The sequence below is a fragment of the Vanellus vanellus genome (genome assembly GCF_965231255.1).
Source record: "Vanellus vanellus genome assembly, chromosome: 22".
Classification (NCBI taxonomy): domain Eukaryota; kingdom Metazoa; phylum Chordata; class Aves; order Charadriiformes; family Charadriidae; genus Vanellus; species Vanellus vanellus.
The window spans coordinates 6682084-6703579 of record NC_138927.1 but is presented as its reverse complement, the minus strand read 5'-3'; the positions used below and the strand labels follow the sequence as shown (position 1 = coordinate 6703579).

Here is a 21496-nt window from a genome sequence, read left to right as displayed (position 1 = left end):
TTCTGTTGTTTCCAAAAATCATGAGCTGGTCTGGTGTCACCGGCTTCGCTGGAGTTTGTAGGGTTTGTATGTCTGAACATGCCAAGAATTTTTCCACGCTTCCATTTCTAAAATAACCTGTCCTCTTCAGCGAATTCCCGTTCCTTTTGGAGAAGGAGGAGAGTATTGCCGCTCGTGCAGAAAGCGACTTGTTTAACCCTCGCCCCGGGGTGAAGATGGCCCATGAGCCCCACTGCGGGTCTTGAAAATGTGCTGAGCGTGGAAAGGACTTTAAAGCCTTGGAGCTGGTTGGGGCTTCATTTGATGACGAGGCACAAACCCGACTGGTCCAGGAAGTTAATTTTCATTGTGTACAGACTGTTGGGTTTTTCCCCACAGGGTGCTCCCTACTGAGGAGTCCCTGAGGGATTCACGTGCCAACAGCCTGACCCTTGCGAAGGTGTGGGGTGCTGTGGGACCTGATCTCTCCTGGTGTTTTCTGAGCATCTTCTAGGCCTGGGTAGCTGCTTCTGAAACAGGCTGTGTGTTTTTCCCATCCCTACAGCAGTTAATGAGGAACGATAACTTGATCTAATTATTCATTTTCCTTGTAAAAGTCCATTGTGATGGGATGTCTCTCGTGACCAAAAATGAGGTCTAGAGGTGCTTAAGTATACTTTGTTTAAGAGAGTAGACATGCTGAAATAAGATGTTCAGAATTAATGGTACAGCTCTCATGATAATTTGAGTAGAGGTTTGGATGAAAAGTTAAAAATACAGGTGAAGTGAATAATAATATGCAGAGATATGAAGAGTCTTATGCAATATGTCCCCCAGTTGTACTGGAAGGAAAATTAATCTCTGAACAGTCAGAATGTTTTGGTGTAATAAAGACTGAGGAAAGGGGAGTCTGTGTCAAGGCTGGTGTGCAGAGCTGCACGGCAGCGCTGGGGGTGTCGGGGCTCGGGATGGTGTCAGTCCTGTACCCGGAGTGATTTTCACAGCATCCCGGACTGGTGGGGCTGGAAGGGTCCCCTGGAGCCCCCCCAGTGCCACCCCCGCCAGAGCAGGGGCACCTCCAGCAGTGGCACAGGACACCTCCAGGCGGGTCTGGAATGGCTCCAGAGGGGGAGAGTCCCCCCCTCTCTGGGCAGCTGTGCCAGTGCTCTGCCGCCCACACAGGAGAGACGTCCCTCCTCGGGGTGAGATGGGACTGCCCATGGTCACGTTTGTGCCCGTTCCCTCCTGTCCTGTCACTGGGCACCACTGGAAGAAGACTGTTCCCATCCCCCCGGCACCCCCCTTGAAGGATTGATAAGCGTTGATGAGATCCCCCTCAGCCCTCTCTTCTCCAGACTGAACAGCCCCACGGCCCTCAGCCCCTCCTCAGCACAGAGATGCTCCACTCCCCTCATCACCTCCGCAGCCCTTTGCTGGAGCCTCTCCAGCAGTTCCCCGTCCTTCCTGACCCGGGGAGCCCCGAACTGGACACAGCGCTCCAGATGTGGCCTCCCCGGGGCAGAGCAGAGGGGGGGATGACCTCCCTCGCTCTGCTGGCCACGCTCTGCTTGATGCCCCCCAGGGTGCCATTGGCCTTCTTGGCCACTGGGGCACATTGCTGGCTCGTGGGCACCCTGTTGTCCCCCAGGACTCCCAGGTCCCTTTCACAGAGCTGCTCTCCAGCAGGTCAGCCCCAACCTGTACTGGTGCAGGGGGTTATCCCCCCCCGGGTGCAGGACCTACCCTCGCCCCTGTTGAACTTCATAAGGTTCCTCTCCACCCAACTCTCTGCCTGTCCAGGTCACGCTGGGTGGCGGCACAGCCTCGTGGGGTGTCAGCCACTCCTCCCAGTGTTCTGTCACCAGCAACTTGCTGATGGTACACTCTGTCCCTTCACCCAGGTCATTGATGAATATATTGAACAGGACTGGACCCAGTTCTGGTTAAACTGAGCATCTACAGCCCCAAGTTTAAGCAGTTTGTGTATGTTCTTGTCTTGTTCTGTGACTATTCCAGGAGTATATACTCTTCCTTTTAAATCCCTTGACTGCGACTGTCAGGTATTGAGCTTTCTGCAACCGCTTTATTCTGCTGCGGAAATGCTGCTGAAACCTCACCGCCACCTCCGCGCAGACACCTCCCTGGGCCGCAGCGCTGCCTTTACTCCTCTTGGGTTAGTCTTAAAAGACGGCCACCGCGGGAGAAGGTGAAGCTGAGCTCTGGGAAGGTGCCAGGGCAGATGGGCTCCTCCTGGACGTCAGCGACTCGAGGAGCAGCCAGGGTCTGTCACGGAGTGGCTGATGTTAGTGATTATTGGCAGGTTTGTAGTTAGACACGCGTGTGCCGGGGGGTGTAAAGAGCGAGGTTGAGCGAGGAGTTGCCTCGCACGGTGCTGCTGGGCACGGAGGAGCCCGCGGCACGTGGTGGTGTAGGAGCACAGAGCGGAGGGTGATCTCGTGGCGCTTTTTGGTAAAGCACGAACAGCGCGGCGATGCTGCAGCTTTCTTGCAAGTGCCTGCGCGTGGACATGCCCACGCAAATCCAGGATTCGTGGGCCCTAAGCAGGACCGGTTGCTGTAAAAGAAAGTCTGTTATAAATCGCTATTCTAAATTTGTGAAGCTGTGGGAAAATGCAACGCGTTGAAATTCAAGATAGTCCTTGTGCAAGGGGAAGTGCTGCAGCGCTGCCCTGGGATCGCGGTGAGCCGCGTGTACGGGGGTGTGAATACGCACAGACGCGTGGAGGGTGCGCAGCGTACGCCGCACGCGGGTGGCAGCTCCCAAGGGCGCTTCTCCGACTGCTGCCCTTCCACAAGGTGTGTCTCAGCCGTGCGTGGACGGGATCCTCAGCAGTCGGAGGCGTTAATTAATTCCAGGCATCTGAAATGCAGAGGTTTGGGGCTGTCCGCGCTCGTGGAGGCTGTCAGGCTGAATTCAGCCCTCCCCAAGTCCCGTATCGCTGGTGCCTGACACAAGCTATTGCGGAGCCAGAGTCACAAGAAGGTCTCGGAGGTACCAGTTATCAATTGTCCTCTCGGAAAAGTATTTTTTTCTGAATCTTAAAAGCTCAGAGTGCAGCTCCCTGTTCTGGGCTAGTGTCGGTGTGACCTGGGAAGGGTGACCACCTCTCGCAGCGGCTCAGCTTGCTCTCCATCAAAAGATAAACCAAACCAAGAATAGGTTGGTTTTTTTTGTTTTTTTTTTTAAAAAAAAGCAACCCGAATGATGTTCCTTTGTCTTTTATCTGTTTGGACTCGCTGAAGGTGATGTTCAGCTGCATCCTGATTCTGGACAGTGCTAGGGCACACGTGTACCTTCAAGTTCATGCTTAAATCCATTATCTCAAAGTAACGCACTTGGCATAATGCGATTTCAAGAGGAGTTCTTGCCTTTAGTTGTGACCTTCGACTCCACGCTCTCCTGCAGTCGGTTTGTGTAACATCCACACAATGAATTGCTCATTGTATTTGGGTTCTTTAAGAAGTGCTGTGGTCAAATTCATGCTAATCAAATTTCAGGGTGGTTAAAATTGGATCTTCTGTCTGCAAATATCTCCTTCCTCTCTTCCAGTGCTTCTAGCTCACTTTCTGACATTTTATTGATTTTTTTTTTTTTTCCTCTCTTTCTCTCCATGTGGAACCAAATTAAAGCAGGAATTGGGATTGTAAATAGATAATGGTGCGTGAATGCAGATTAATCAGTGCCATCCATGTACAGTAATACTAATTGTGCCAAGGGAGGAATGGCTGAGTGAACGGTATAAATATTTAATGCCTCAATCCAATGTGAAGTACGAGAGCAAGAAAAGAAATAAAGAAAATAGTGTAGTTGAGAAAACCACACTTCACTGCTTTTGCTCGAAAGAGGAGTTTTGATACCATTAACCTTTCTGTGTAGTGCAATAAAGGAATTGGAGGAGCTGCGTTTAACGCGGAGCCTTCAGTTTCACTTCAGAAAAAAAACCTCCTTAATACTCTGGTTAAAAACAATATTGGAAAGCATTTGGGATAAAACCCGTCGCTTAAGAGATGCATTTTTCACAGCCCGTCTAAACTTGCAGACAGCGTTCGGGGGGGCGCTGGGGCCAGGGTGAGGATTGGGGTGCCGCAGGTCTTCGTGGTTGCGCAGAAATAACGGAGTCGCGGCGACCTGCGGGAGGGGAAACGACCGGTTAGGGAGCGCGGTGGGAGTTCCAGCGGAGCGTCTGTGGGGTTTGGGTTTCTTGGGTGGGTTTGTTCCTTTTCCTGGAAGTTAAGACGGTCAGAAAGGCAAATAAACCCGGGACCTGGGACAGCGGAAGGAAACCTTCACAGCGGATTAATCTGCTTGGAAGTGGTGAAAAGCGCCTGGCATGCTTGGATTTCTTTCCAGCTCTTTTAAAACTTGCAGTCACATGAATTCTCGTCCTCTCTGTATGCTGGGCCCCTCCTAAGGTAGTCCTCCCTGACACAACGAACAGCTGGGACTTGCATCCCGATCGCAAGTGTATGTGGATAAACTGTTCCACTGACCTCGTGCAGCCGCAGGGTGACCCAGCTGCCCCCAGAGCGCCTCGCTTATTTTTTTCTCTCCGTTCAGAGAAGAGCTAAGGTTAAACTGGTTGTGCGCGTCGGAAGCCGACTGTCGGCGTGGGAGCAGGGCGGGCGCTCGCTCTGCCCGTTGCGGAGCATTCTCGCCCGGCGGAGGGGAGCGGGAGCCCCCTGTCCCCAGAGCTGCCGCGCCGCTGCTGGAAACGGAGGTTTGATGTCTCTGTACCGCAAAGGACCGCGATGTAAAACAGCTAAAATCTGTTCCTGTGCACTGTGCATAGGATGAGCTTAAATTGCAGGAGAAGGTAAGTCAGGTTTAGACATCAAGAAGAAGAAACGTTTTTAAATCCTTACTGTCACTGAGTTTTTCTGAGGCTGTTAAATGCTCTTCAAGCAGTTACAAGAGTTCCTGTGTTTTCTGAGTGTTGGCTGGTTGACATCGGTGTTGAAGGCACTTGAAACTTGGTCAGATTTATTCGATATCTTACAGGGCCTGAACCATTTGGTATCCTCTAACAGGTTCTTTCTCATGCAAAGCTTTCAATGCAATTCAAATGGTAACTTTCACTTTCGAGGATGTCTTGTGGGTACAGCACCAGTTAAGTGTCCAAAAACATGGTCCTTGTGGGGCTCGGCTTGAAGCCACGGGTGAAGCGGTGCTCAGAGCGGCTGTTCTCGCAGCTCTGAGTCCCCATCCCCCATTTCTCGCCCCCCTCCCCCCTTCGTGGCCACAGCGTTCTCCCTGGTCGCCTCCGGGCTCAAAAAGGCAGAGCCGGGGAAACGAAATTTTGGGGTGGGAGCTCAGTTCATCTCTTTCTCCAAGTGACTCCAGGATTAAAAAGAATCTTAATATAAAATGGGTACCGAATTCCCATCAGTGAGTAACGATTATTGATTTTACTTTAAAAACAGTTCTTACAGTGCTACTTAGTCATTCCAAAGCCTTAGATTTCAGCTAACACGTCGCCGTAGTCAGGAAGCTGAATATTTAACCAAGTGATTCATATCTCCTGGTGATGGTGGTAAGAAAGGGGAGGAGGGGGGAAATGGACATACAGAGGCTTGAAAAGTTTTGCAAATTGCTAATAGACTTTAAAAAAGAAAAAAAAAAAAAGAAAAGTCTGGAATATTGAAAAACACGGTGGCAGAGGTCCAAAATGGAAGGGCTTTTATTTACATGGCTCACTGGACTATTAGAAATGGGATCATTTATTGGGCTAACGGTAGGTGTTGAAAATTCAGAGCGCGTAATGTAGTACAGAAGTATGCTGGGGAACGCGGAAGGGAGTCCCAGCTTCTTCTAATTAGCTCTGGGTATTCCTAAGCGTCTGTAATGGAGCTCCTCCTTTTTCTTGAAGACGGCAAAGCGGCGGTGGGTTTATAAAGGAAAATAATGTGACCTTGAGAAGTTGGCGGTGCAGACGTCGTGTACGATGTGTCACGGCGCAGTCAGCGTCCCCTCCCGGCGCTTGTCGCAGCCTTTATCCTCTCCCGCTTTGTCTGAGGCCGCTGTCGGTCTGCCCGCAGGTGTAGCGGTGCTAATTGGGGCTGCCCGGCCTTATCCCCGTGCGCAGACAACTCGGCGGGAGCTCCTGCAGGAGACGTGGGGGGCTTCTCTGCTTTCCGTCACTGCTGATGACTCTCGCCTGCTGCGCATCCTTCCCATTTCATTTGCGATTCCGCAGCAGCCGCCACGGCATTTGCATTCAGAGACCATGCAGCTGCTTCGGTCCAACTGTGTTTATCTGTAATTAAATATTCCATTATCAATTAACCATTAATGCTTCCTAACGATTATTTTAAACCTGTGGGAGCCTTATGGTGAAAAGCTAGTAGTTAACTGCAGGTGGGCATGACGTTTTCCGTTAAATGCGTAGCTCTAGCCATGTTATTTCTTATCCATTTCAGTGGGAACGAGCCCTTCATCCTGCGCTCGTCCACCTGCAGACTGGGTGGTGACAGCTGGGGAAGAGGAGTTGGAAGACCAGGATGCTCATTTTGGGGTTGCGCGAGGTGTCCTGCCTGCTGGCCGGAGCCTGTGAGGCGGGAGGAGGTGCGGCTTTGGCGTTAGAGCAGGCGCCTCTGCCGCCTTCCCGCCTCCCGCCCTGATGCTCCTTCCTCCATCGGATGCTCCACGCGTGGAGGTCTACAACGGCCGAGGGGCTGGGAGGAACACGGGCGGTCACCGAGTTAATATTCCTTTTGCGTCACAGAGAGATTTCCCTCTTTGGTGTACGTGGGGTGTACGTGGGGTCTCTGCCGCACTTAAGCTGATCAAAAAGTAAGGCCTTTATTTTCGTGAACTAATGCTATTAAGGAGGCCCCCTTGAACCGGAAACAAACCCAAACCCACACCTCCATGTGCCGGGTGGTGTGTTTCCATGTTGTTGCGGGGCTTTGGGTGGCGTCGCCGGCACTCGGCGGAGATGCTGCGCTGCGGCGGAAAAGGAAAGCGGCTTTTCTTCCTCTCCGCCCTCCTGACGGTGCGTCTCAGCTGGTGCTTCACAGCACAGCCTGGGTCGGATGGCGATGACCAGCAGGACCCGGGATCTAAAATAGCTCCAAACACCCCAACCGGCCATTAACGAGGAGCTGCTTCACTTCAGAAATGAAAGGGATGGGAAGATAAAAGGGGGAAAAGGGAGTCTGTTAGACCGGAGCCCCGGAGGATACAGTCTTTTTGTGTGCTGAGAGTTTGAGCAGTGGTGTATATGGAAATGAGGACCCGATAGCGATTTCTTGGCTGATTTAGTCCTTTCAAAAAGCTGTCGATGTCTTAAGCAAATGACATATGGTGCTGTTGAAAATTTCCATGCAGGAAATTCAGGGAACCATTTTCCTTCACCCTAAATCTTCTGTGTTTCTTTATAGCGGTGCAAAGTGGGTTCCAAGCCCTGTGGTTATGATTGATTATTTTTCTCTACTCTTGCTTTTGCCTTCAGTAATTATTTATGCTATTGCAAAGGTAGCAAGAAGTGCAATCCATTAATTTTTCTAATTGATTTTCAAAGTCTTAATTCACTCAGCTGGTAGAATTCTAGCACATCGTGTATGCGGGATCCGTGGAAGTTAAGAGCGGGCTATTCACCTACCTAAACCAAAGTGCACGTGTAAATAGATGACTACACTGCCGGCTACCGAATCCACTTCTCAAAAGGATATGTGTATTAAAAAACAGAACAAAAAAAAGGGATGGGGGGACAGAAGAGTGAAGTTCTGCCTCATTCAGGCTGGTTAATTTTATTGTTCTCTAGTTCTTATATCAGGCAATTGAATTACTTGGCTCTCCACAGTTATGAAAGTAAAATTTGGCTCTGCATACCTAAAGATTATTTATGAGAAGCTTGACTATCGATTCAGAATGAATAATAAAATAGCCTTTGGGGGTAAGAGTATTAAGTTTAACCATGTTGTCATAACAACCAGCCATAGTAACTTTCTCAGAATTGGTTTTAGGCATCCCATGTTTGATCTCAGCCCAAAACGTGTTTGTCTGAACTTAGTTATTTGAAAAAGTTTCAAATTAAATTGGTTCAGCTGTCTTTGAGTTATCCAAGGATGGCAGAGCGCCACGTAAAATACTTTTTTATAACACCTTGTATTTCAAAAGGGTCTGCAAAATTGAGATGAAAATAATCAATAGAGAAATGATCAAGAACAATCTTAAACAACTTTATAAAGGATGTTTTCGGTCATGCTCCGTAATTATGCAGAGTTCAGCCACAAGATAATACACGGCTTAAGGTCCGTACTGTAGGTGGCAGAGATGCATTGGTTATGCAGCATAATCATCCCCGCTATGTCATTAACAAGTAGAGCAGGATTACATTGTAGTTCGTCTACCGTTAATAAATACGCTGCCAAGTATCGTCCTGGCTCCCTGCTGTTTGCCTTAGGAAAGGTACGGTCGCCTTTGGAGGCGTTAGTTGAGTGAAGGACTTTTGAAATATTTTCTGGGCTATCGGTTCTGCTGTGGAAAATGGGTAGTAATAAAATCTGAAGTGTCCTTTTGAACGGAATAGATTTCCAGGATTCTTCTACCTTCATCTAAAAAAACACAGGTATTGGAATGCAAATAATTTTTAAATAAGTGACGGTCTATGATTAAAAAATTAAATGGGCTTTCATCAACAGTAATAGGCTTCTGTAATAGCTTCTGTCATGGCAGTGGTGTTCTCCTTACCATGGTTAATGTTACCGTTATGTACCTCAATTCAAGGGTGCTGTGACTTAGGTAAACACTGTTCCAGACTAAGACTTGGCACGTGACAATTCAGCCAAAAATGATGATCTGGACTTTAATAAAGCAAACAGCATAATACTTTAAAAAAAAAAAAAAAAAGGTATAAAGAGGTATGAAGAGAACAGTTGCTGAAGGACTACTAATGGGCTGTGGAGCTTTCCACCTCATGTTTGATGGCTGTAATCTTCTCCAGGTTGGGATGGATCATAAATCATTGCTCCTTGCTGGCTATTTCCAGTAAGAGAAAATCATTCTTGCAATCCTTTCTCTTCCTCAGTTAAAATAAACACCTTTTTTTTTTTTTTTTTTTTTTTAAGCAGGGTTAACCAAATCTGTAGACAGGAACTGAGTAAGCTCGAGAGTCAAGCTCATCTTGCGTACCTTTGGTGTAGCATGTCCCCTGGGATGAGTTCAAGTCATTGCTGTGTGATAGCAGTAAGAAACAGAAGGTGACAGAGCTGGGGGGATCTGTTACTCGGGGGGGACACGGAGAGCTCCTCTGGTTCAGAGCCGTCCCGTACCTTCCCCTCCCTCCCCGGGGTGCAGGAGAAGACTGGAGCCTGTAGGCTCTCCAGCTGGACCACTTCCCTTTGGTTCCACAGACGCTCTCAGTACCCACCTCAGCCCCGCGTGTCCTTTGCTTTGGAAGGAAGGAATGGAAACCCCTGGAATGGCAGATGGGTAACCATCAGGTGGGGGAAGACAAGCGAAGGAACGCCTGCCTAGGGACCCCCGTGGGGTGTGCGGGGCGCTTGCTTTCAACGTAGGTTCGTGGTAGGAGGAGGATTGCCTGGCAGAACGGGTATTTGGGGTGTAATTCACAGTCATAATAACATGTGGCTGTTATTGGTTGGTTTCTTGCAGGTTTACTGGAATGAATTTGCCTGCCCCGGTTATCAGCAGTAAAAACTGGCTGCGGCTTCACTTCACGTCGGATGGCAACCACAGGCAGAAGGGCTTCAGCGCCCAGTATCAAGGTAAACGCTTACTGCCCGGTCTCACTGTCCACGCCGCGTGTTTAGCCAGACCTCTTTTTTCTAGGGATATACAATTAACTTCCTGCACGACCCTTCTGTATCCTGTTAATGGTAATTTTCCGGCTGGGTGTCAGGCATCGTCGTGTGGAGAGCGGCTGTTGGCAGTAGTTGGGCGTACGGACGCTTGTGAGCTACGGGAAGGTCCCCGTGCACGGTGTGCCGTGGCAGTAGAAGCAGACGTTCCTTTACCTGCAGCTTTGCAGAACGCGCTGTGTGGGATGTGGCGAGACAGACGTGTCTGAGGGCACCACCAGGCGAAGGGCAGTGCCACAGAGACACTGAGGCCGTTCCTGATGAGGTGTACACTGTCCTGTGTTTCCTGCCCGTCCCTAGAGGATGGGTTCCAGGGTTGGGACCTTGGGATGCTGTTGAGGGAGAGGAAATGCTTTGGCACAGGAGTCAAGCGGAGCAAAGATGGTGGTGTGCTCTGAGGTTTGCAGGCAGCCGTGGCTCCCTGCCCATCAGCGCGTCCTCTTGGGGGCCAAATGGTCCCCAAACCAGGTGGGTTTGAGCGGATCCCTTAGAGCCGTTAGCACCGTTCTCTCTGAGGACTTGGCAGGACTTTGGGTGCAGTGGTGTAGGATCGTAGAATTGTCTAGGTTGGAAGGGACCTTCAAGTAGCGTGGCTTCAGGCGGCCGGCGCTGGGGGCAGGGGCAGGGAGGGGGAGCACGAAGGGAGGGGGGCAGGGAGGGGGAGCACGAAGGGAGGGGGGCAGGGAGGGGGAGCACGAAGCAGGGAAGGAGCAGGAACGCCATCCGGTTCCTCCTCCACCCACCAGAGGTTGGTGTCCGTGCAGTTGAGCTTTCCTCAAAAGGAAGGAAGAGGATTTTGAGAAAAAGTGCCGTAGCCTTAGACCAACAGGAACAAAATGAAAGCGAGAGGAGTTTCCTTTGACGAATCTGCAGCTTGCCCTCTTTGTTCGTTCTCTGTTTATTGAGCCTCAGCAATGTTGTCATGGCCTCAACATGGGCTTTGCTTTCTGAATCACCATTGTTATTTAACTTTCGTTGCTTTCCTTTAACATACAAATTACTTTAAACTGTAAGAAAAAAACCTTTTGGTTTTTCTGTATGGCACAATCGACTGCATGCAGCCGATGGCTTTTGATATGACATTTTCCTTTGCGTTCATGATTGCTGCTTTCTATTAAAACACCTGTCTGAATCATCCTTTTTTCTTAAATAGAAAAGTAAAGATTAATGTTATAATTTCCTCTGATTAGATAAATGTCAGGGGGTTCTAATCTAGCACACTCCCTAGAAACTGTTTTGTTAGATATAATGAACTCTGCTTTAGTGTATTGAGTGTTTAAAAGATGAACTTAAATCTGTGCTCTTGAGATGGCATTGAAGCAGGACCTCCACCTAGCCGGCAAAGGGAACCTGACACTCGTTCCTCACGCACTTGCTGTCTTTTGTGGAGTTTGTCAGGTTCTGTCCATCTGTTAGGAAAGATTTCAATACCGAAAGAAAAACAAAACAAGAAACAAAGAAAAAAAAATCCAGGGATGTTTGCGGTCAATGGAATCCGTGTCTGTAGAACACTGTAGATGCCAATCCAATGTCAAAAAGCTCAGTGCAACCCTTTTCAGAGGAACATAACCTTGTTTGAACATAAATATTTTAATGTGGATAAATAAGTAAATACATACAAAATAGGCTGTGTAATGCCCTATAAAGTAGAGCAACTGAAATGTGTGTTTCAGCAGTAGAGATGGAAGCGGACCCCGGGGTTGTCCAAGAGAGGGTTAGGCTGACTCTGACTTGTCGTCTGTTTCCTGAAGACGTGTACATACATCATTTATTGTCGTTCTGTGTTCTCTGAGACACTGTCCGGCTTTGCTGATAATCTATAAGAAAGTAATTTCTCTTACATCTTGTTTAACAGTGATACTTAGCCTTAGCAGAACATCTTCTTTGTGTGTTCCATTTCAGCTCTTCCTATCTGTGCCCCAGTTTGAAAAAAATCCTTGTGAATGTAAAAGCAAGGTTAGATATGATCAGCCCATATGCAGGTTTTCTTTATGTTGAATATGGTAAATTCGTTCCCTTCCAGGGAGTTAAAATATTTTTTCCCTTTCCTTTTCCCTTTTGCGTAAGGTGAATCTCACATTCTTGCAAATACTCCCCCCCCCCCCCCCCGCAAATAAAAGGGACTGTAGAGGAATTGGCGCATCGGTCTTTTTATCTTCCTCCTGCTCCTTCTGCCTTATTTCCCCAAAAGGTGCCGTGTACCTTCAGGCGGTAAGAGAATAAGCTGGAAGTGTCATAGGACAGGTGGCAGCGCGGGGGCCAGAAGCCGCGTATCCCCCGTCATCGCCTCCGTCAGCATCGGGGCGAGATGATGGAAAAGTTGCTGAACTTGACATGATGCTGAACAGGTTTAAATAATGCTCTGGCCGCTGTAGTCCTTCTCTCTACCTATTCTGTTACATAAGTTGGATCCCAAACTGCTTTTTAGCCGATTGTTACCAACACATAATTGCATCTTTTACTGATCTTTCCGCCCCATTCCCTTCCCCTTCTGTCCTCCACCCTCAGGCAGAGAGAGAAACACGGGCGAATTTCGGCCCGTGGCACAGCGCGGGTACCGCAGACCCGGCGCCTTCAGTAATGGGCTGAGGAACTCTACTGCACGTCCTGCGCCCCGTAGATGGCTTTTAAGGATACGTGCCTATCTAGAAGTACTTATGTTTAATTTTCGACTGATGTGCCAATGTGCGTCTTGGATCTCACCTTCGGGCTGCAGAGGGGTCGGCAGCGTGCGCCGTGCAGCGTGCCGAGCCGCCCGGGCAGTCCCGCGACGGGGACGGGGCAACCAGCGCTTGTCCGGCTCCGGTTCCCGAAGAGCCGGAGCTAAGGCTCGCTGGGGGAGGGCACGAGTGGGGCGAGGGCCTCGTCTGGCTGGGCAACCATACAGGAGTTTCAGAAGGGTTGGGTTTGAGGGAAGCGGTTTCTTTTCACCTCCAACTCCGAGTAAGAATCCCTGCAAGCAGCCTGCCGGGGTACCGCAGGTGATGCTAAAACACCCCGCGGGAGGAAGAGAGATTCCGGCGAGTCTGTCCGTAATAGCAGTCCCCCAGCAAGGGCAGCGGGGCTTCATGGAATAGAGTTTTGCTGAAATGCTGTTTTCCAAATTAAAAATAAATAAATGTCTACTTAAATTCTCGTTTAGAGCAACATGAAACGGTTTAGAAGAAACACCCCGGCCTGCCTGCTTGCTGGAAAAGCTTTGTAATGTCATCTTTCAAATTTGACAGGACACCGAGTATTCCATTAGATCTATCCGATATGTGAGAGCAGCAAAACCTTCCGGAAAACAGAGGAATTTTCTGTTCATCCAATTATCCTGACACAGTCCTTTGTAGTACTGTTCCACATTCAAATTTATAAACAAAATGGATTTTTTATATACTGGATTTTTGAGGGCATAGAGTAGGAGAGTTGGTCTTATTTATTTATTTTTATAAAAAGCAAGTGATATGATATTCTGACGTGCTCTAATCTAAATTGAGTGATTTGTAAAGTTTGACTTTCATCACTGTGTCTCCATGTCACAAACAGAAATGAAGGATTAAGCGGAGAGTATGTAGTGATCTCTCTTTATCAATTATTTTTGAAAGAGACACGACGCAATTAGGGGAGTATATACTTCATAGGTAATGCAGTTTAGTCTCTGTATTTCAGGACTGGTGCTTCGTAATGAATGTCTGGTTTCTGCTGCTTGTTCTCATGGCGGATGGGGGTTTTGCAGCCAGGCTTTCTGTTAGTCCCACGTTTATGGTGGGGCTCTGTGCGTTAGGTGGGTTCTGGAAGGCGGGAATGAACATGGGGGAACCTTTGTTATTAACTGCGTCCTTTTAAAAATTCGCAAAACTCTCTGTCCCGATTGCCTTTGGCTGGACGTTGGGGCGTTCAGCAGCGCTGAGAAACGGCTGCGAGTTGCTGCCGTTCAGCGGTTGAGCCTCCCGGGGATGCGCCATCCCCTCTACGGCATCCACGTGGATGCTGAGCGTGCGCGGCCGCGCCGGTGACGGGGAACGCTTTGCTGGTCCTTCATGGCTACAGGCGCACTTTGTCACGCAGAAATCGACAGACCTGTGCTGTTCTGTGTGTGGCTAGGAGAAACACTCGCTGGTAATTGGGTAAAGTAACTTGCAAGGCAAGCTGCGGAGAATATAAAAATGGAAATTATTTTTCTAAAGCTGCTCTCTTACTGGTGGTGCCCCAGAGCACTTTACAGCGCGATGAATTAGAGACTGCAAAGCCATGAGCCATTGTGCCTCCTGCAATAGCTCAAATTTACCCTGAGAGAGTCGGGCTGGACTATGTTTTATTGCCCGGGAGGGAATATTGGCTGCGACTATGAGGTTATCCCTGTGCTTGCTTGGAAAGCGCCAGAGTCTCATTAGCCGCGCCGTTATGGAGGGTCAGCAGAACAGCACTGCGCGGCGCTTCGCCCCGCTGACGGTGCGATTGCCGCACTGCAGCCTCGGCCGGAGCCCGGCCAGCGCCGCTGCCGTGCCGTCCGTGGGGACGGAGCCCTCCGGGCGGGAGGGGACCGGGCGGCCTCCCCGGGCAGCGGGGAACTCGCCTCCCCCACGGGAACAGCTCTTCGGTGGGCGCGGGGCTGATGCTGCTCCTGCTGCGCTGAGCAAAAGGGTGCCGGGGGCTTTGCGCAGAGCGTGGTGGTGGCCGTGACCCCTCGGTGGTACGGGGCAGAGGCCGTGGAGCATCTCTAAGAGGGACCCCATAGAGTCGTCCCTCTCCCTGTGTGGTGTTCTGCTGCGCGGGGGGGGGCAGAGCGGCGGGGGCTGCGCAGGCAATAGGGCACGTGGGGCACCCCCCGGGCACGTGGCACAGCCTTTCCTTTCTCACCTGCGTCCTAAAGCTGTCACTGTTCTACCTGGGGCAGAAGTAGGTTCCAGACCTGCCCGGAAATTCTACCTTCCGTAGCCCCGTGTCCTCTCTTTGGTCCCTTAACACCGTGCGGTTGTTAAAGACCTTGAGGTCAGACGACAAACATCCCCGAATTATCATCCTCGGGCCTGGAGGAATGTGTGGCTCTTCGGGGCATTCTGAGACCTGCTGCTTTTCTCCCGCTGCATTTGCAGGTGGATTACAGTGAAAAAGAAATAGGTTTGTATTACATTTGCTTTGAAAGTGGCATAATTATTTTTCTTCTCTTAAAAAAAAAAAAGAAAAGGCAAAACCCCTCCAACAGATTAAAGATACTAATACGAATAAGAAAGACATGAACAATATAAGCTTTTCTTCGTGAATACTTTTTAAGCTAACGTGGACCTCAGCTTGAAGTTGCAATTGCTTTCTTTAAAAAGAAAGCAAAAAGCTGTAACCAAATGATGCACAAGAAGCTCGAAGCTAGCGTCTAGCTCGCAAAAGCACTACCGTAGGTAAGCTTCAAGGAATAATGCCTGACATCCCCCTGTCTGAAGCTCCTGCAAACAGATGTTATAAACAGATTTTTTTTTTAAGCCAGAAAAGCACGATTAAAAAAAAAAAAAAACCTCCTTGTTAGTTATATCGGTAATTTTTCTTGACAACTTTGTCTTAGAAATGTGCTAATTTAGGGATGAAAGTATGACAAGATAAAGAACAAGAACAGAACAGTTTGAAGTGGAAGATAGACTGTTTTTCTCCGTAGATGAGGACTGGCTCATCAGCAGAAGGATCCTATAAAGCGATTTGGACATCATGCTTCCTGATGTGAAGTTATTCTTTAACCACATTAACTTAACATATGCCAGTAAAAATCCTGCGGTGCGTTAGTCAAAAATACCCGCGCGTGTGCTGCAGGCGGCCGTTGTCTCTCTCTGCCGGTACCCACACGGCTTTGCCGCTGTTGGTCCTCTGCAAAACCCTCTTGTGCAGAGAGAGCCTCAGGAACGGCCAAGTCCGGATAAGAAAACCAAATAGCTGCTGAGTTACAGGGGGAATTTTCTTGTTGCGGAGAAGGATGGGGCTCTCTTGGCGAGGGATGGATGGGTGGGTTGGAACCTTGTTGCTGCCCTCGAACGTTTTCTCGTGTTTTGGGTGAGGGTCAGAGCGCGGATGTGAATGGTCACAACAGGAGCTCTGGTAGTCGCCGGGTGGATTTTAACTGATGTGCCTGTGAGTCTGTAAATTTATAATTCTCTTTGCCAATAGTTTTAGTGTCCCCGTTTTTCTGCTCTTTTGCTGCCTTTTTGAGTCTGCTATATGCAGGTCGTGTACAGTTTCTGGGTTGTGGGGTGTTCGTTTGAGTGCTGTATTCCCACAGACGCAGAGAATGGCTTTGTTGTATAATGTATTCATGGAATAACTGCATCAGTAACACGGGGCGAAACTAACTCAGCATTTTACCCTCGGGATCCCTGAAGTTTCTCAGGGCTTCCCTTTTGTCTCTTTCCCGTTTTTAGTACGTTAAGCAGAATGGCGTGGTTGCAGGGGGATGGGGGTTGTGCGCCCCCTGTGTATGTTCCGCTTGGGTCAGCCTGGCTCGGATCCCAGCGGCACTCATCCAGACCCGAGAGGGTGAACGAAAAGGGGCCCCCGACGGGTCAGGATAAGTTGTCAGAGGCGGGAGGGAAGGACGCAGGGTGTCCTGCCGTGGGGGTGGTGTACAGCTCTCGCTTCGTTTTCTTTTTAATCAACCCTAATGCTCAGCTAAACCTTTCCCTCTCCTTTGCTTTGTTTTAAATCTCTCTGTAGTCAAAAAGCAAATCGAGCTGAAGTCCAGAGGGGTGAAGCTGATGCCCAGCAAGGACAACAACCAGAAGACATCAGTGTGTAAGTTTTTTGGCTGCTCCTTATGCTCTCCTTCTATAACGACCTCCGTGAACATTTCATTTGACTTTCCAGTAATCTCTAAAACTTTGTCCTTCTTAAAAGTTTTAATGCTTTTTCCCTCTCTTCCCTCTGCATTACTGCATCACTTCCTTCCAGTGCTCTATTCACAAGCATATACTAACGCGTTACAGCGGGAACGGAGGGGATCGGTGTGTGCGCATTTAATATATACTGTATGCGTCCTGCTCAGCGACAGGCTGGGGCTCGTTGCTCCTGTCGGCTTTTAGTGGGGAAATTGTCAAAATGTCATCAATTTTGAAAACTGAATTAACGTTACTGTTGTAAAATTAGGCGTAGAGATAAGGAACCACACCAAAAAAGACCTATTAGAAAATCTACAGAGGCAATAGCAGTCTCTCTCTCTCTCTCTCTCTTTGTGTTTTATTTAATTGTCCCCGCAGAAAAATCATATCACTGCTGTGCGAGGGTTTATAATACTGATTTTTATGGTCTCCCTATTAGTTACTCACTTTGAGTGTATCTGGCGGTGGGTACGTTAGAGGCGTGCTCAGAATGGCACTTTGTCACTGGCGTGTTTTCCTCTGGCAATAAGCGACTCGATTGGGTCCATTCATCTCTACGTTGGGCTCTTCTCAAGTCAGGAGAGACTCTTCGTTTCTTTATGCGTATGACTCTGGGCAGAGGACCGGGCTCTTTAGGGGATTAAACTGGCGGGATCCGAATTAACTCGAGTTTGTATTTTGTATAAATTCAGGGAGGAGAGCAGAACGTAGCATTTGTTAAAGTAGTTTTTAGAGGAGAGGATATAATGGCTCGTTTTGTGGAACAGTCCGTTACACCCATCGAAGAGGTACCGTTTGGACACTGCACTCGCCTGAATTTGGAACGCAAAGTTCACTTAAGAAAAACGGATGAACTGAATTTAAAACGTGGCTCGCTGTCTGTCTGAAACGCAAGCGGCTCAGTTCTAGGCCCACCTGAGAGTGCTTTGGAGCCTCCAGTTTTCCAGGAGCAGGGCCCGACGAGGTGGCTAAGTAGCAGGGTGTACATCGCCCAAAGTCTCCAGAGCAGAAAATGGTGGGGCGCGTTTAGAGAGAATTAATTCAATTAGAAGTCGCTATATGCGAGATGTTCCTGGTCCTATGACACATTCCCGCCAAGAAGAATTTAATTGTAATACACGTTTGGGTTCACTGAGCCGAGAGTGGAATTTTGCGGGAAAACCCGGCTGGCTCGGGTTGCGCGGGTCCTGCAGGCGAAAGGGTGTGCTTGGAGCGGGGTACCTGCTGTCCTGGGCGTTGGGGGACGCGGGGGCGGGAGCCTTCACCCGGTGCAAAACGTTGGCCTGGTTTGGAGTCGTCGGTGCACTGTATATAACTATTCTGGTATTGAGCATATACAGGATTCCCATGTCTGCTCCCTGGGAATGCGAGGCTGCTTCCCCGTAGCAGTTTCCCCTGTTGCTACCGAATGTCGCTAACGAGCGTTGTCAGCGCTTTCCCAGCCCGGAGCGCCGGGGAAGGGCACTGCAGGCAGTGTACGGGGCAGCAGCTCGGCTTTCCTTCCTCGCGTATCCTGCTCTGCCCCAGCCGTGCTCCGCTTTTGAGGATAAAAGTGTAGGAAGTTCTCGTTGCCTCTGCCCGCTTTATCCTCGCCCCACGGAGAGCAGGCTCCAGTCTTCAAAGCTGTCAATTCAGCATCTTGTGTAGCGCTAATCTTGTCATATTTGATAAGGCAAAACAGAGCGTAGGAAGGCAGCTCAGCCTGAAAGCTATTAAGCTGTAATAATAATATAGATGGGGATAGTTCTGTGGCCCAAATTCCTCTCCGGTCCCAGCGCGGTGCTCACCGCAGCTCCTTCCCCGTGCTCCGCTCTCAGCGAGGTCCGGATTGGAAACCCAGATTAACCTCTATCTTCCGCAGCCTTCTGCTGTCACACTTCTCTTACAGTAAATTTTCAACTTCAGAAATGCTGATTCCGGAGAAGATGTCTCCAGAAAATGGTTCATTTTCAGAAAATGGAGCCCAAAATGTTATCCTCTTTTTTCCCTCGCTTTCCTGGCTTGCGTGGCTCGCCATGCCCCCCTTCCCGCAAACTTTCATGAGTTTATGAGTCTGCGTATGCGTCAGAGGTGGTTACAGAGGTGGGGGAGGCCGATTAAAGATCTGTGCAGTTTGCTAGAGTTGCTCTTGCTTCATCTGGCTCGAATATCAGAAATCTAGAAATTTCTGTGTCTCTCGGGAATAGCTAGAGCTACGCCGTGCTTTATTCTCAAAGACTTTCTCACCAGCAGTGTTTTCCAGTCCTCTTCGTACCTGTCCTGAAGTTCTCCCTGGAAGCCTCCATGGCCACGTGAGGCGGGTGGCAGCTCGCGCTGGGACCCCACGCGTCGCCCGGAGGGTTTCTGCTTCGCTGCTGTGGGTGGCTGCCAGGTCCCCCCGGCCAGGTTAAAGCCAACGTGTTGGGGTGTCTGAATGGAGGCAAAGCGTAGTCAGAGCAGCTGTTGGTGCTCTTGCAGAAAAGGAATATATAAAAATATGGAATTTTGGGGGGGGGGGAAGTGCTAATTGTGTTCGGCTGCAGTCAAACGTGTTTATTTGAAATGGAAATCAAGTGCCTCGTACTGTTCACCATCCTAAAATTATTTGGACATCTTGCTTTAATCATTTTTTTAGAGGAAAAATAATACAGCTCTGGAGAATAAGATATAAGAAATAGTTTTACATTTTAGATTGCATTTAGGAGATTATTTCTTTTACTGCACGCAGTATGTAAATGTGTATGTTGCAGGTCACACAGTGGGGAAAAAACATGGTACTTTGCTTTCACAAAACAGCATCAAAGTTGCTTTTCTGACCTTTGCGTGAGGCACAGCTGGAAATGCACTGCTGGATATTATCGGAAGGGATTGTACGAAGTAGTACAAGTTCTGTGTACGTTCAGATTTGTCAAAATCTATTTTAAATGTACAAATGCGAAGTCATTTGGGAGGTGTTGAGCAGTCTTAGGTCTCAGCCAAGTGTATGGAAGCTTCTAGATGTTCAGCGGTGCGGCCAGCCTGCTTTCTGCAGCAGCCGGGGAGGGAGGAGGGTGCGCTGGGGGGTCCCCGCGGCAGCACAGAGCCCGCTCGGAGCGGCGGAGGAGCCAGCGCGGCGCTCCCGGCACCGGGAACGCGGCTTTGGAGGGAGCTGCGCGCGGGTTAAGTAGGGCACGTTGCGAGCACGGGCTTTGGCCACGGTCTTCAAAACCTGAAAGTCTGTACGTGTTTTTGAACTCGCGTACTTCTGAACTATTCTGAGAGAGCAACGGGAGATGGAAGGGGGGTTCAGACCTCCCCAGGTGAAAACTTGCCAGCTGGAAGTAGTCTTCTCCAGCGTCGGGGCCTCACAGCCCGAGTCTGTGCCCTTCCCGCACTCGCCCCTTGCGCGGCACATGAGTAATTTAACGTCTGGATCAGCGTCACCGACGTTTGGGAAGTGCGTAACCTTTGGGTGCTGAACGCTTCGCTGGGGGGAGCGCACCCCAGTAGCTCAGCTCCCCTCCTTTTAGGACTGAATTTTGTAACCCATTAACTTGACCAGACGGTTGCACGGAGAGTAACTGCAAGCCGTAGAGTGATCGTAAAGATCAGCCTCTATAAAACAACTAATTACTGCTACAATCCTCCCCCCCCACCTCGGTGCCAGTAGAAGAACTCACTCGCACTGTATTTCTCATGCTGAGAAAGAGTCTTTGTAAAACCTTTTTAGACGCTGCTTTATTTTGTAGTTCATATTTTACATTCCTAAATTCAATAAAAAATTGTCCCTTGGGAATCTATCGATGAACCTTCTTTATTAACGTGGGGAGATAGAGAGAACTGAGGAAGGTTCTCAGTTCTTTTAACAGATGGGGTAAATTACTGTAGCAAACAAAGCAATCGGAACCGGCTGTTACTGAATAAGGAGGAAGTTGTTGAAAAAATCAGGAGGAGAATGAAGGGGTGGAGAACTAGTTCCATGGTTTGGGGGGAGAGAATCCTTGAGTCTATAATGTAGAAATTGAACAGTTCATCGCAGTTTTTAAGAGCTATTGTTTTCCTAGTAACCTCGAAGAATTCATTTTGGAATGGCACGGCCCAGGCGTAGATCAGCCAAACCTTCAGGGAGATGAACACGGTACTGACAGCAGGTTCTCAGCATAACAAATATGGTTTATATCCTTTGGTTTAGTTATGGTCGTGTGTGTGTGTTTAAAACAACAGATAGAAGAACAAAAGTTTCTGTAGTTGACCATCTAATCCATCCTCTCCCTTTCTTCTGCTCTCCTTTACATTTACGAGTGAAACGTCCCAACTATTGTGGTGCGGAGATGTCTTTCCTTTCCCCCTTGCTCTGCTTTATCTGTTCTCTGGTTTATCTACATGTGTTATGTAGATATTAATAAAATGCTAGCTAACAAGAAAAAAAACCTGGTTTTAGTCTTCGGGAATGTGCTGGTTAACTGACAACCTGGTCACTGGCACTGGCTGGTGCCGGCGGGTTTTGCTGATCACCAGGGATGGCGTTGCTGCCATCACCTCCCGAGGCACTGAACCGGAGGCTTCGAGGTTCACTGCCATCTGATCCACGAAGGGATGCGGTACCAGTGCAGAGTGACTGACGTGGCCATCAGAGATGTCGTCTTGGATAGTCTTTTGGCCGTGGGAGAAAGCATTTGATGTGGAGAGGCAATCTGGTGATCAGCTCTGCGAGGAGGAGCGTGCAGGTGTTTGAATGCGGACGTACCTGTAGAAGCTGTGTTTGTGCGGGTGTACGTTGTAGGTGCATCTCCTTTACTGTGGTTTCACTCTGGAGAAGGTACAGAAGTAAGATGAGAAATCTTAGCACTTTTCCTTAAATACCATATGGACTTGTGA

General features: G+C 49.1%; 1 protein-coding gene across 1 annotated transcript in view; it reads left to right on the top strand.

The window, feature by feature from the left end:
• The window catches only part of CSMD2 (CUB and Sushi multiple domains 2), a gene marked incomplete at both ends in the record, with an annotated part of 311031 nt that overhangs the window by 130041 nt on the left and 159494 nt on the right, over nt 1-21496 (top strand). The window contains 2 exons of the mRNA XM_082494202.1: nt 9616-9728; nt 16500-16577. Of these exons, the coding sequence (XP_082350328.1) occupies nt 9616-9728; nt 16500-16577 (191 nt within the window). The remainder of the gene's footprint in view (nt 1-9615; nt 9729-16499; nt 16578-21496) is intronic.